The sequence below is a fragment of the Hyperolius riggenbachi genome, chromosome 2 (assembly GCF_040937935.1).
Source record: "Hyperolius riggenbachi isolate aHypRig1 chromosome 2, aHypRig1.pri, whole genome shotgun sequence".
Taxonomy (NCBI): Eukaryota; Metazoa; Chordata; class Amphibia; order Anura; family Hyperoliidae; genus Hyperolius; species Hyperolius riggenbachi.
In genome coordinates this window covers 138,873,901-138,888,316 of record NC_090647.1, presented here as the reverse complement: position 1 = coordinate 138,888,316, position 14,416 = coordinate 138,873,901, and the positions used below count along the sequence as shown (strand labels likewise).

Sequence of the window (14,416 nt, the reverse complement as noted above, 5' to 3'; positions counted from 1 at the left end):
GTTTATAAATGATCATTCCCCAGTTTACCTGACTCTTATTTGGTACGTTGTCGCAAAAATAAAGTTGCAGGGCATGCTGGGTTGTCCTTTTTTGCTTCTGTACATTAGTTAAGTCTGAGGGAAAATAAAGAAGCAAAAAAAGACAACCCAGCATGCCCTGCAACTTCAAACGTACCAACTAAGAGGTAAACTGGGGAATGATCTTTTATAAACAAGAAAAGTAATAGAGATTTTAACTTTTGGATTGCCCAGTTAGCATCCTTATTACTTGTTTACCAGATAAAAATAAAGAATTGATTTTTGATTTTATGCTCGACAGTTACACTTTACTGTAAAATAGATATGTAATATTTTGTGTTCTTTGTGAAGTGCCATGAAAATATGTTAGTGCTATATAAATGTATAATGAGACTGTGTTGGGAAGGAAACTGTGTTGGTTTTGACTGGTTGAATTATTGCAAACTGGATTGGATGCAGATCAAGAAAATACATAGTCAGAGATGACTGTAGGGAGGTAGGACGCAGGCAGGTAGTAGAGCTTGCAATCCCAGCCAGGTGAGTATCTTGTCCAGGGATGAACAGCCGTCAGAGCGTGCTCCATACAGTCTGTAACTACATTGATTCTTGGGCTGGAGCTGTCAACTAAATTCTTCAGATTTTTGCTGTCTGTCAGTGCAGAAAAAGAGAACATTAATAATAATGACTGCAAGGTATGATTCTTAACGATGTGATAAAGAAAAAGAAGTTTGTGAGTATTCAGCTCAAATGTATTGAGTAATTTGGAAATGATAAATACATGTCTAGCATTACAGAAAGTACATAATATTAACTTTAGTGTAAGGGTCAGTTTACACTTGTTTAAGAAACATATCCGTGGCTCCGCTTTTTGGCCCCGATCAAAACCGGAGCCACGGATACCAATGTTTAAAATAGCGTTTGTCTTCACACACTTTAGAAAATGGATCCACGGGATCCAGTTTGAAACACTGAAGGAGAGTCCGAATAGGGTAGCGAAAAAACAGATCTCCCTCTACACAGACAGCTTTGGACACTGTGAGAAAGCGCGGAGGAGCCGCCGCCATGAGCCAGCGGCGGGCGGCTCCTCCCGCAGACAGTAGCCTCATGCACGGAGAGGCAGCCGCCTCCTCTCAGCGTGGGGCGGCTGTCCCCGTGCAGAGGCATGCGGAGCGCATAGAAACCGCCGCGTCAGACGCGGCGGTTGGGCCGCATGCCTCCGCATTGGGGGCACAGAGCAGGGCTGCTGTGGCTGGGACTCGTAGTCCCTCGGGTTTTAGAGTGACGCGCGCGCGCGCGCACTCAGGGAATCATTTATGACACATTGAAGGGAGTCAGCTGACCAGGCTGGTCAGCTGACTCCAGTACCTCTCCCTATTGGTCCTCCACTTAGGGAGGTGCTGGGGAGGCACTTAGGGTATATATACTGCTGGTGGTTCAGTTGTTCCGTGTCTGGCGTTGCGTTCACATATGTGGGAGCACCCAGATCCGTTAGTCAGATCCGTTAGTGTGCCGGGACCAGCAGGAGCTGTAATCCTACACTAAGTTAGATTCTGTTGATAGCTTAAAGTACTAGTTTGATTGTGATTATATGTTATGACCTTTGCCTGCCTCGACTATCCGTCTGAACTCTGACCTTGTACCTCGTTATTTCTGATACCTGTTGCCGAACCCTGCCTGTACCTAGACTCCGCCTCTGCCTCCTGATTTTGTACTCCGATATTTCTGATACCTGTTGCCGAACCCTGCCTGTACCTAGACTCCGCCTCTGCCTACTGTTTTTGTACCTTATCTGTCAGTGTGTTAACGACTTGGCTTGCCCGACCTCGAGAACCGACCTCACGATTGGAGGCGGTTCTTTGTCCCGTTAGTGACACTTACGCCTGAGTGTCACTTTCGGACTTTCCTTCCCACTGTAAGTCTGACTCCTCCCGTCTCGGAGAGCTCAGACCTGTGGAAGGAATCTGTGCAGTTTTCCTTACTGCACTGAGGCTTGTCCTCCGTATTACTGTTGCACCAATCACTACACTCTACTCAGGTGACCAGAGGTTAGCTAGTATATTGGATTATCGGTGATACTGCAGATCACATATAATCTGATATACGTCTGTATTTCCCGTGATACTGCAGTTCACCGGTAATCAGACCTCTCTGTGCTTCACCGAACGTTACAGAACGCCAGACCACAAAACAGATGGAATCACGCGCTGATCCTCTGACGGTGCTTGCCACTTCGGTGGATAACATTCATCAAGCACTGGGCCAGCACAAAGCCCTAATCGATGCCTTATCAGGCTCTGTGAAAACCCTTCAGACGTCAGTGGATTCAGTACGTTCCCCTTCTAGTGATGACATACGCATGCCTGTGCCTGATAAGTTTTCCGGCCACAAGTCTGACTTCCGGAATTTCAGGAGTAGAGTGTTGTCATATTTTGAATTGAGACCCCGATCCTCGGGGACTGAGACCCAACGGGTCATCTTTATTAAAACCTTGTTGACTGGGGACTCCCAGTCCTGGGCATATAACCTGCGTCCCACCGATACCGCTCTAACCTCGGTAGACGAGTTCTTTAAGGCCATGGCCATAATCTACGACGACCCTGACCTTGCTGCGACCTCAGAGCGGAAGCTCAAACTTTTGCGGCAAGGCAGAGGTTCGGTCGAGGATTATGCGGCGGAGTTCCGCAGGTGGTCAGTCACTTCTAGGTTTGACAACTTTGCCTTAATGGATTACTTCTTGTCTGGGTTGTCGGAGGAGGTCTCTGACTTAATGTTAACCGTGCCTGAGCCCAAGACGGTTGATGAGGCCATATCTTTGGCCATTCGAGTGGATCGCAGGTTGCGCCACCAGAGGCAGGCTAGTGGCAGTCACCGGGTCAGGGTGACATCATACGCGGCACCATCCGCTACACCCCTAGTGGCACCGTCTCCGCCTATCACACCCTCCCCGGCCTTGCCACCGCCCGAACCAATGCAGATTGGTCGGTCAAGACTGACCCAGGTAGAACGAAGGCGACGAATGACAGAACAGCTGTGCCTGTACTGTGCAGCGACAGGACATAGAGTGCGAAACTGCCCTAACAAGTCGGGAAACGAGTTTGCCTAGGAGTAGTGGGGGGTGACACCCTGGGCACGCAAATTGCACCCCTTAAAGAGAAGAAATTACTTCTCCCTTGTACGGTTACATGGGAGAATAAATCTGTAGCCACCGAAGCCTTTATTGACTCTGGCTCAGCGGCTAATTTTATGAACTTCGAATTTGCTCAGGAGTTGGGCCTCCCACTCACTCCTGTGAGACCCCCCATTCAGGTTACGGCAGTGGACGATTCCCCTCTGCAACGGAATCGTTCCCTGTCACAGACTCCGATGGTGAGACTTACCATAGGGGTTCTGCATGGGGAAGAGCTACAATTTTTTGTACTGCACATGTCAACCTCCACTATTATCTTAGGCATACCGTGGTTGCAAGTCCATTCACCACACATCGACTGGGCCACGGGTCAGTTAACCTCCTGGTCTCCCCATTGTTTTCATCAGTGTTTGGGGAAGCTAACATTGGGGCAGACCAGAATTCAGGTGGAGGGGGTTCCAGACCAGTATGCTGAATATTCGGATGTTTTCTGCCCTAAAGCTGCCGATAAATTGCCTCCACATCGCCCTTTCGACTGTCCCATTGACCTCCGTTCTGGTTGTGTACCCCCCCGGGGTCGGTTGTACAATTTGTCGGGGCCCGAAAAATTGGCGATGCAGGAGTACATTAGGGAGAATCTGGCCAAAGGCTTTATTCGGCCGTCCCGGTCGCCTGCTGGGGCAGGCTTCTTCTTTGTAAAAAAGAAAGACGGAGGTCTGCGGCCTTGCATTGACTACCGCGGTCTCAACAAGATTACAGTAAAGAATCGTTATCCGCTACCTTTGATAGACGATCTTTTTACACAAATTACTGGCGCCCAGATCTTTTCTAAATTGGATTTGCGGGGTGCGTACAACTTGGTACGCATAAGAAAGGGCGATGAATGGAAGACGGCCTTTAATACACCAGACGGGCATTACGAGTACCTGGTAATGCCCTTCGGGTTATGTAATGCCCCGGCCGTCTTCCAGGAACTCATCAACGAGGTCTTCAGAGAGGTGTTGGGAAGATTTGTTCTAGTTTATCTAGACGATATCCTGATTTTCTCCAACAGTCTCTCTGAACATAGAACCCACGTGAGGTTCGTTTTGAACAGACTAAGGCAGAATCTATTGTATGCAAAGTTAGAAAAATGTATCTTCGAGGTAACATCTGTCGCTTTCCTGGGATACATAATCTCTACTACAGGCCTGTCCATGGATCCGGCCAAGGTCTCCGCTGTGTTAGAATGGCCTCAGCCGGTAGGCTTGAAATCGCTTCAGCGGTTTCTTGGCTTTGCCAACTATTATAGGAGGTTTATAAGGGGGTACTCTTCGGTGGTTTCTCCACTTACCAGCCTCACTAAGAAGGGTGCAGATACAACTCACTGGTCTCCCGAGGCGTTACAGGCTTTTGCCACCCTGAAGGGATTATTTTGTTCTGCACCCATCCTCAGACATGTGGATACGTCCTTTCCTTTTATTGTTGAGGTGGATGCCTCAGAGGTCGGGGTGGGGGCTGTGCTGTCTCAGCGATCTGGCTTGCAGGGTAGAATGCACCCATGTGCCTACTTCTCCCGCAGATTCTCCCCTGCGGAAAAAAACTACGATATCGGCAACAGAGAACTCTTAGCCATTAAGTTAGCCTTTGAGGAATGGCGACACTGGTTAGAGGGAGCGGAGCATACGGTCACGGTTTACACTGACCATAAAAATTTAGAATACATCGAGGGAGCTAAGAGGTTGAGCCCACGCCAGGCTCGCTGGTCATTATTTTTTTCTCGATTCTCTTTCATTATTACGTATACACCGGGTAGCAAGAATACTAAGGCGGATGCCTTGTCCAGGTGCTTTGAGTCAGAGACAGCACAGTCCTCCATTCCAGAGACTATTATTCCCCAAAGGTTGGTACTGGCCGCAACAGAGACTTGGGAGGATTGGAAGGGAACTTTAATTCCCTTCCAACACGACATTCCAGAAGGAAAGCCCGCAGGAGTGTTGTTCATTCCGCTACCGTTCCGTCTTCAGGTTCTAGAGATGTTCCATACACATAAGAATGCTGGGCATCCTGGAGCATCTAGAACACAGGATCTGGTAGCCAGATGTGCTTGGTGGCCTTCCTTGGCAGCTGATTGCAAGGAATTCGTGAGGGAATGTGCGGTTTGTGCCAAGAGTAAACCCTCCCGGCTGGCACCTGTGGGTACCTTGCAGCCTTTGCCCACCCCGAGTGAGCCATGGACCCATTTGTCCATGGATTTTGTAGGTGAACTTCCCAAGTCAGAAGGCATGTCGGTCATTTGGGTGGTAGTCGACCGCTTCAGTAAAATGGCCCATTTCGTGCCCTTGAAAGGTCTCCCCTCGGCCCAGGAATTGGCTGATTTGTTTATCACACATGTGTTCCGGCTGCACGGTATTCCGGAGAACATAGTGTCGGATCGGGGAGTCCAGTTCATTTCTAAATTTTGGAGGGCATTCTGCCAACTAATGGGTATGAAGCTGTCATTTTCATCGGGCTACCACCCACAGACCAATGGGCAAACGGAGAGAATCAATCAGTCTTTGGAGCAATTCTTGAGGTGCTATGTTGCGGAGACACAGAACGACTGGGTCAAATTTCTGCCTTTCGCGGAGTTCGCACAGAACAATTTAAAAAGCTCCTCCACCGGATTCTCTCCGTTCCAGGTGGTGTCTGGAAGATTGCCCAAGTTCTCACCATTACCTGTGGTCTCCTCTCCGTTTCCAGTTTTGGAAGCCTGGCAGAGATCTTTCAAAGAGATTTGGCGCACAGTGGGGGATAATTTACGAAAAGCTTTTGTTAATCAGAAGGGTCAAGCTGATAAAAGACGTTCAGTAGAGTGGCACTTCAAACCTGGAGACATGGTTTGGGTCTCTACACGTCATTTGGCTCTGAAACAACCCTCTGACAAACTTGGTCCCAGGTTCGTGGGCCCCTTCCCTGTGACTAAGAAGATCAACAATGTCACATATACCATTGATCTCCCCACCAGCATGCGGGGAGTGAGGTCTTTTCATGTATCACTTCTCAAACCCGCAGTCCAGGGGGGTCCCACTCCTCCTCCTCCTGTCTTAGTCGATGCTCAACCCGAATATGAGATAGAAAAAATCATAGATTCACGTATGGTTCAGAACTCGGTGCAGTATCTCGTACATTGGAAGGGGTATGGCATTGAAGAGAGGCAATGGGTACCTGGGAACCGCATGCATGCAGATGAGTTAGTGAGAGAATTTCATGCTGTACACCCAGAGAAACCTGGAAGGAGCTGTCCGGAGTCCACTCCTCGGGGGGGGGGTACTGTGAGAAAGCGCGGAGGAGCCGCCGCCATGAGCCAGCGGCGGGCGGCTCCTCCCGCAGACAGTAGCCTCATGCACGGAGAGGCAGCCGCCTCCTCTCAGCGTGGGGCGGCTGTCCCCGTGCAGAGGCATGCGGAGCGCATAGAAACCGCCGCGTCAGACGCGGCGGTTGGGCCGCATGCCTCCGCATTGGGGGCACAGAGCAGGGCTGCTGTGGCTGGGACTCGTAGTCCCTCGGGTTTTAGAGTGACGCGCGCGCGCGCGCACTCAGGGAATCATTTATGACACATTGAAGGGAGTCAGCTGACCAGGCTGGTCAGCTGACTCCAGTACCTCTCCCTATTGGTCCTCCACTTAGGGAGGTGCTGGGGAGGCACTTAGGGTATATATACTGCTGGTGGTTCAGTTGTTCCGTGTCTGGCGTTGCGTTCACATATGTGGGAGCACCCAGATCCGTTAGTCAGATCCGTTAGTGTGCCGGGACCAGCAGGAGCTGTAATCCTACACTAAGTTAGATTCTGTTGATAGCTTAAAGTACTAGTTTGATTGTGATTATATGTTATGACCTTTGCCTGCCTCGACTATCCGTCTGAACTCTGACCTTGTACCTCGTTATTTCTGATACCTGTTGCCGAACCCTGCCTGTACCTAGACTCCGCCTCTGCCTCCTGATTTTGTACTCCGATATTTCTGATACCTGTTGCCGAACCCTGCCTGTACCTAGACTCCGCCTCTGCCTACTGTTTTTGTACCTTATCTGTCAGTGTGTTAACGACTTGGCTTGCCCGACCTCGAGAACCGACCTCACGATTGGAGGCGGTTCTTTGTCCCGTTAGTGACACTTACGCCTGAGTGTCACTTTCGGACTTTCCTTCCCACTGTAAGTCTGACTCCTCCCGTCTCGGAGAGCTCAGACCTGTGGAAGGAATCTGTGCAGTTTTCCTTACTGCACTGAGGCTTGTCCTCCGTATTACTGTTGCACCAATCACTACACTCTACTCAGGTGACCAGAGGTTAGCTAGTATATTGGATTATCGGTGATACTGCAGATCACATATAATCTGATATACGTCTGTATTTCCCGTGATACTGCAGTTCACCGGTAATCAGACCTCTCTGTGCTTCACCGAACGTTACAGACACAGAAACGGATATGTTTCCAGTGTCCCAGCCCTGTCCGTGGGTGGGTGGGGGCCGCTGAGCTGGAGGGGGTAGCAGCCAGGAAGGGGGGCAGCGGGCTTCACCTGGGTCTCCCGTCCTCGTCCCCCCTCCAGTTATGTCAGCTATAGCAAAAGTAATAATGAGCGTGCGGGGAAGCAATTACCTTCCATCCTCTGCTCGCCGCGTGACTTCCTGCAATGCCGGCCACTATAGGGCGGCATTGCAGGACATCACGCGGCGAGCAGAAGATTCAGCCCAAATTTATTGAGTAATTTGGAAATTATAAATACATGTCTAGTGTTACAGAAAGCATCCACAAGTAGGACCGGCACCACTCCAGAAGACTAGTATTTAAAGCTCTTTTATTCAATCAAAGCATGGCTCAGCAATAACAGATGCTGTTTCGGGCTATGCCCTTTCTCAAATTGCAACAGCCTAAACACAACACCAGTGCATATGTCCTTAAATATCCCACCCCCAATAAAAAATACTGGGCGGAGTGTACAGAGTGGACCTGATGGGGAACAAGTAAAGTAATATGCAAAGCTGCAGTGATGAGGCGCCATACCCATTTACCTTCAGGTGACAGGTAAATGGGCGTGGCGCCTCATCACTGCAGCTTTGCATATTACTTTACTTTTTCCCCATCAGGTCCGCTTTGTACACTCTGCCCAGCAGGACACCGATTGGTGTTTTTATTGGGGGTAGGGATATTTAAAGAGACTCTGAAGCAAGAATAAATCTCGCTTCAGAGCTCATAGTTAGCAGGGGCACGTGTGCCCCTGCTAAACCGCCGCAATAGCGCCGCTAAACGGGGGTCCCTTCACCCCCAAACCTCCCACAGCGACACTTGGTCGCAGACTTGGTCGCTCCTGGAGGTAGGGCTAACGGCTGCAGCCCTGCCTCCAGTCACGTCTATCAGCGGCGCATCGCCGCCTCTCCCCCACCCCTCTCAGTGAAGGAAGACTGAGAGGGGCGGGGGAGAGGCGGAGATACGCGCTGACAGACGCGCGTGGGGCAGGGCTGTGGCGGTTAGCCCTGCCCCAACCAGGAAGCGCTCCCCCGCATTACGGAGGGGATTTGGGGGATCAGGGACCACCGTTAAGCCGCGGGATAGCAGCGGTTTAGCAGGGGCACACGTGCCCCTGCTATCTATGAGGTCTGAAGCGAAATTTATTCTCGCTTCAGACTCTCTTTAAGGACATATGCACTGGTGTTGTGTTTAGGCTGTTGCAATTTGAGAAAGGGCATAGCCCGAAACAGCATCTGTTATTGCTGAGCCATGCTTTGATTAAATAAAAGAGCTTTAAATACTAGTCTTCTGGAGTGGTGCCGGTCCTACTTGTGGATGCATTGCTGTGGGTCTCTATGGGCTTGAGACCTTGACCGAGGCACACTCAAAATCTGCTGATCTTTGGTGCTTCTCCTAAAATATTGCTTACTAGCATTACAGAAAGTACATGAAAAGGAGGGATTAAAGCCGAACCCTCTCCTTCTCCCCACCTTTCACTTTTTTTAAGTGAGAGTTATAATGTTGGCAGGCAGACTAATGGCATATTTAATAACTGAACGCTCCCAACCAAATTTGTTGTAATAAAATATGACACACACCTACTTGTTCTTACTTACATTGTTTAAAATAGTCATTTCCATAATCGTCTTTGACGTTAGCAGGTAATTTTTCCCAAAGACGTGCCAGGTTATTTTGATGAGGATTCCAGTCATCAATCATAGGTGTTCTGAAACAACCAGGCTCTATGATGGAGACTTTGACCCCAAAATGATGCATCTCTCTTCTGCAGTGAAACAAAAAAAACAAAGCTTGACATAAATGTTTTTACATGCACAGAGCAGCTGTGTCAGCTATGTGTTCAGGCATATCAATGAGGCTTATATAGCTAAGATTGGCACGGTTCTGGAGGATGATCTGTAGTCATGGTTGTTAATGGAAAATACAGGAAGACATGGATGAAACTGTGAAGTGTTGTATATCCATTGCATCACCTGTAATTCTTCCTAGCTAGTATGGTGTTGAGATGCTTTCTAGTGTTTAGAAAATAATGTAGTGTGGTTACTTCAAAGAGAGATGCTATTATAAAAACACAAACACTGGTACACAAGACAGAAGGGGGCCCCGGGCTCTATCACTGCCCGGGACCCCCAAACCCAAATGCGACACCAAGAGAGGGAGTGCAGGAGAGCCCTGGTGCTCCCACCACCAGGGGATTCACCCACACGCCTTCCTCATGCTGACTCCACAATGACTGCTCACAATGACCCCGAGCTAAGTGCTTCCTCGGAAGCAGGAAATTTGGGCGCCTGGGGCTAATGGATGATTTGGGCTCCTCATAGGTGCTAAAGCAAATATCGTTAATACAGTGCCCAAAGCAGAAATTCAGGTGCCCGATACATATCGCTTACAACAATAGAACATTAAAGGCAGATTTTCTGTACTAATACTCATAGATCTGTCCTCCGTGTTTGACACTGTTGATCATACCCTGCTTCTCCAGCCCGTCTCGGCCTAGCACATGCCTGCATCAACTCTTATCTGTCTGGATGTTCCTTCATGGTCTCCTACGCCAATACCAACTCCTCTCCATATCCACTGTCTGTGGGAGTACCACAAGGCTCTGTCCTTGCCTTGGACCCCTCCTCTTTTCCATTTACACTGACAGCCTGGGACAAATAATAAGCTCTTTTGGTTTTCAATATCACCTCTATGCTGATGACACCCGAATTTATTGTTCTGCCCCAGACCTCTCCACACTACTGTCTAAAGTTCCTGACTGTCTATCCACTGTTTCTACATTCATGTCATCCTGCTCAACATGAGCAAAACGGAGATTGTGATATTTCCACCTTCGCTCTTTGTTCCACCTCCCATAGTCACAATCAATGTAGATAACACCCCAATAACCTCAACTCCTAAAGCTTGCTGTCTGGGGGTAATTCTGGACTCTGAGCTCTCATTTATGCCACATATCAACAAATTAACTACCTGAGTCCTGTTACTTCCATCTCAAAAACATTTCCAGAATCTGTCCCTTCCTCTCACAAGAGGCAACCAAAATGCTTGTACATGCTCTAATCATCTCCCGTCTTGACTACTGTAACACCCTACTCTGTGGTCTACCAAAAAACAGACTGGCACCTCTACAGTCCCTACTAAACTCTGCTGCCCGTCTCATCCACCTCTCTTCCAGATCCTCTTAAGAAAGATCCAGTTTAAACTTGTCACGCTTGCATACAAAGCTCTACAGAAGCTATCACCTCCATACAGTTCCTCCTTAATCTCCAGATACCTCCCCGCCCAGGTCCTCTGTTCCTCACAGGAGACCCTTTTGTCCTCTAGCCTGGTCACCTACTCACACTCTCGAATCCAAGATTTCTCATGGGCTGTCCCCCTCCTTTGGAACTCTCTCTCCCTCAGCCGGTTCGTCATGCTCCGAGCCTGGAAACCTTCAAAAGTACTCTGAAAACACACCTGTTCAGGCAAGCCTATAATTTGCTATAGTTAGCACTGAAGGCACACTGGCTCACCCACTAACCCCTGTGTTTCCTTTCCGTTTATTTCCTCCCCACAACCCTCTAGATTGTAAGCTTGCAAGGGCAGGGACCTCCTCCTACTGTTTCTCATACTGCTGTAATTTAACATATGCACATGTACCAACTACACATTAACTATGTACAGTATGTATTTGTGTATCTACTACTCTTGTATGCAGCCTCATCCCCAGCACCCATCGCACAGTTTCACCAGCAAACCGGTATGTTAGCTCTCAATATGCATCAAATTTGAATCCAGGTTGTTGCACCATGTGTTATGAATAAACAAGCAGTTTACAGCAGTGCCGGCATTTCTCATCTTTTTCTCTGCCTGCATACGATGTGTATCTGAGCCTGAGCACGCTGGTCTATCTGCATCGCACCGGATACCTGGTCTGCACCCCTGTAACCCTCCCTGCACCCTTTGCTGCAGCGCCAGCACCCTTCTATTCTACCTTCCACTGTGATCTACTATTCTTGTGTCTTGTATTTCATATGTTTATTCGTTCCCTATTATATGTTTTGCACTATGTACAGCACTACCGAAGATGTTGGTGGCGTTATATAAATTAAAAAATAATAATAACAATAATAATTCAAGTTTGTGAAATATGTCATTGTTTTGAAACTTGCAACGTTATAGATTTTATATTATTTTGATTGTATATACGTTTGTATATATGTATTTTACGTTTTCAAATACTTTAGGGTTAGGAGTCAGGAAGAGTGTTTGTGCGGGGGGGGGGGGGGGGGGAGGGGGCGGGGGGTAAGGTTTAAGCAGAACCGGGGGGGGGGGGGTCTTAGAGTTAAGCACCACTGGGGGGGTATAAGGGTTATGCACCACCAGGGGGGTCTTAGGGTTAGGCATAACTAGGGAAGGTCTTAGGGTTAGGCACTGCCAGGGGGAGGGTTTAAGGTTAGATGCCACCGGGGGGGGGGGGGGTCTTAGGGTTAGGCATTGGTAGTGGAGGGTTCTGTGTGAGAGTAGGGTTAGGTTAAGCTGTAGTAAAATATTGGTAAGATTTTCTACTATTTTATTATCGTTATATTACCAATTTTCATTAGGCAAAATTATTACAATAACATACACCATCTGCACTTTAAAAACAAAGAAGATTGGTAGATATTAACAATGTTTTATTAACAAAATTGAAATTAACAATATTTTTATTAACAAAACCTGCGCCCATTTTTTCTTGCGCCCCTTTTTGATACATGCAGTTGCTCTAATGATATACATATTTAGCATTGTACAAAATGCATACAATAATAAGTGTGCAAGGAAAAAAGGGTGAGGGGTGAAGCTGAAATTTCAAAATATTGTTTATAACTATGTTTTTTGTTTTTTTTATCATTTCTTCATCTTTTTCTCTATTAGTGGAACCATCCCCATAGGGAACCATTGGCGCAGTGCCTTTCAGATCGCCAGCAATTGGTAAGCACGGCCGAAAGTACTGCTAGTGGGCTCCTGTTTTCCGCTCAAAACAGCTGACTTTCCCGACCATTTAGCAAAGTGGGCATTCATAAAGGCTGTTTCCGCATGAAAATCTGACATTCCTGTGCAGTGCGGGAAATTACCGCCTTGTGCGGAGATTATCACAACACATGTCACTGAAGGTTAACCTCCTTGCCGGTTATCCCGAGCTCAGCTTGGGGTAACCTGCGCAGGAGGATATCTCAGGCCCCGCTGGGCCGATTTGCATAATTTTTTTTTTTGTTACAAGCAGCTAGCACTTTGCTAGCTGCTTGTAACTTCCGATCGCCGCCGCTCGCCGCTGATCCGCCGCAATCCGCCGCGCCGAGTCGCTCCCCCCCGCCCCAGACCCCTGCGCTGCCTGGCCAATCAGTGCCAGGCAGCGCTGAGGGGCGGATCGGGATTCCCTATATCGTCCCGACGTCGATGACGTCGGTGACATCATCCCGCCCCATCGCCATGGCGACCGGGGAAGCCCTGCAGGAAATCCCGTTCTCAACGGGATTTCCTGCATACTCTGATCGCTAAAGGCGATCGGAGTGGGTGGGGGGATGCCACCGCTCAGCGGCTATCATGTAGCGAGCCCTGGGCTCGCTACATGATTTTAAAAAAAAATTAAAAAAAAGTGCGGCGCTGCCTCCTTGCCGGATTTTTTAGACCGGCAAGGAGGTTAATTCATAAAGATTAGAGCAGGCGGAATGTGAGCGGAGAAACCCGGCTGTTTAGATAAGGCGATAAGCCAGGGGTAACAGTCAAGCTAATGGAGAGACAGACCTCCCAGGTTGCTGCAGTGAGAGGAGAGCAGACAAGGCATTCCGGAATACCAAGGCTGTGTTTTTTTTAACCCCTTGGGTACCTGTTTTCAAATAAATTTCACATTAGAAAGCCTGCATGTGTAACATTTCTTGAAGTTCTTCTAAGCTGTGGCAATTAAACAGACTGTTTAGAAAGACTAATAGACAGATTCAGAGAGAAGATTTCTTGCAAACAGAGGCCGTTTTAAAAAGAATGCACATGTAAAGGGATGCTGGGGCTGCCTCCTCATAGTAATTGTCACTGCACGAAAAATGTATCAACTCAGCCAGCAAATGTAACAACTCAGCAGCACCACCAGTTCAGTGCGGGAATTCCCCGACCTACTATCGCAAGTGTAAACATTTCTATGAATTAGCACACAAAAGTCTAAAATACCAATGCGGTGTTCTCCCTCCAAGATTTTTTTTTCCGCACATGTTTTATGAATAGAGCCCAATATCTGAAAATGTGTACATGACTTTACTTACCTCAGACTGTCTGAGAAAGCTTCCACAGCATACTTTGATGGGCAGTATCCCCCACCAACAATAGACAGTCTCCCCGCAAGACTAGATACATTAACAATACGTCCCTGGGCTTTTCTGACAAGATGCAGCAGTTGCACTGTAACATCCACCGCACCAAGAAAATTCACATTCAGGACCTTGGAGAAGTCTTCTTTTGTTTGCCACTCATTAGGACCAAAAGCCAAGCCAAAGCCAGCGTTATTCACAAGTCCCCAAAGACCTATAAAAGTAAAAGATGTAGTCATTAAAAAAAATCTACTTTCCAGAAAAAAATGTCCCGCTTCTATGAAAAACCCCACCAGTTTAACATAGGTGTATGTACGTATGTTTGCCTTTTGTTAGGAGCAAAAGCAAAGACAGTGCTATTCAGTATTCACTAATCCCTAAAGACCTATCGAAGTATGTAGTAGTAAAAATAAATACATACAAAAAGAGGGATCTGCCTTCAAAAAAATCTGATTTATGAAGCTCTGAT

At 47.9% G+C, this 14,416-nt stretch overlaps 1 protein-coding gene across 1 annotated transcript in view; it reads right to left on the bottom strand.

The window, feature by feature from the left end:
* Positions 1 to 335: 335 nt before the first annotated feature.
* The window catches only part of LOC137544099 (retinol dehydrogenase 7-like), a 56,667-nt gene continuing 42,586 nt past the window's right edge, over positions 336 to 14,416 (bottom strand). Inside the window, exons 5-7 of the mRNA XM_068265162.1 lie at positions 13,903 to 14,161; positions 9,226 to 9,392; positions 336 to 666 (exon numbers count right to left, since the gene is read on the bottom strand). Coding sequence (XP_068121263.1) covers positions 479 to 666; positions 9,226 to 9,392; positions 13,903 to 14,161 — 614 coding nt within the window. The 3' untranslated portion in view covers positions 336 to 478. The remainder of the gene's footprint in view (positions 667 to 9,225; positions 9,393 to 13,902; positions 14,162 to 14,416) is intronic.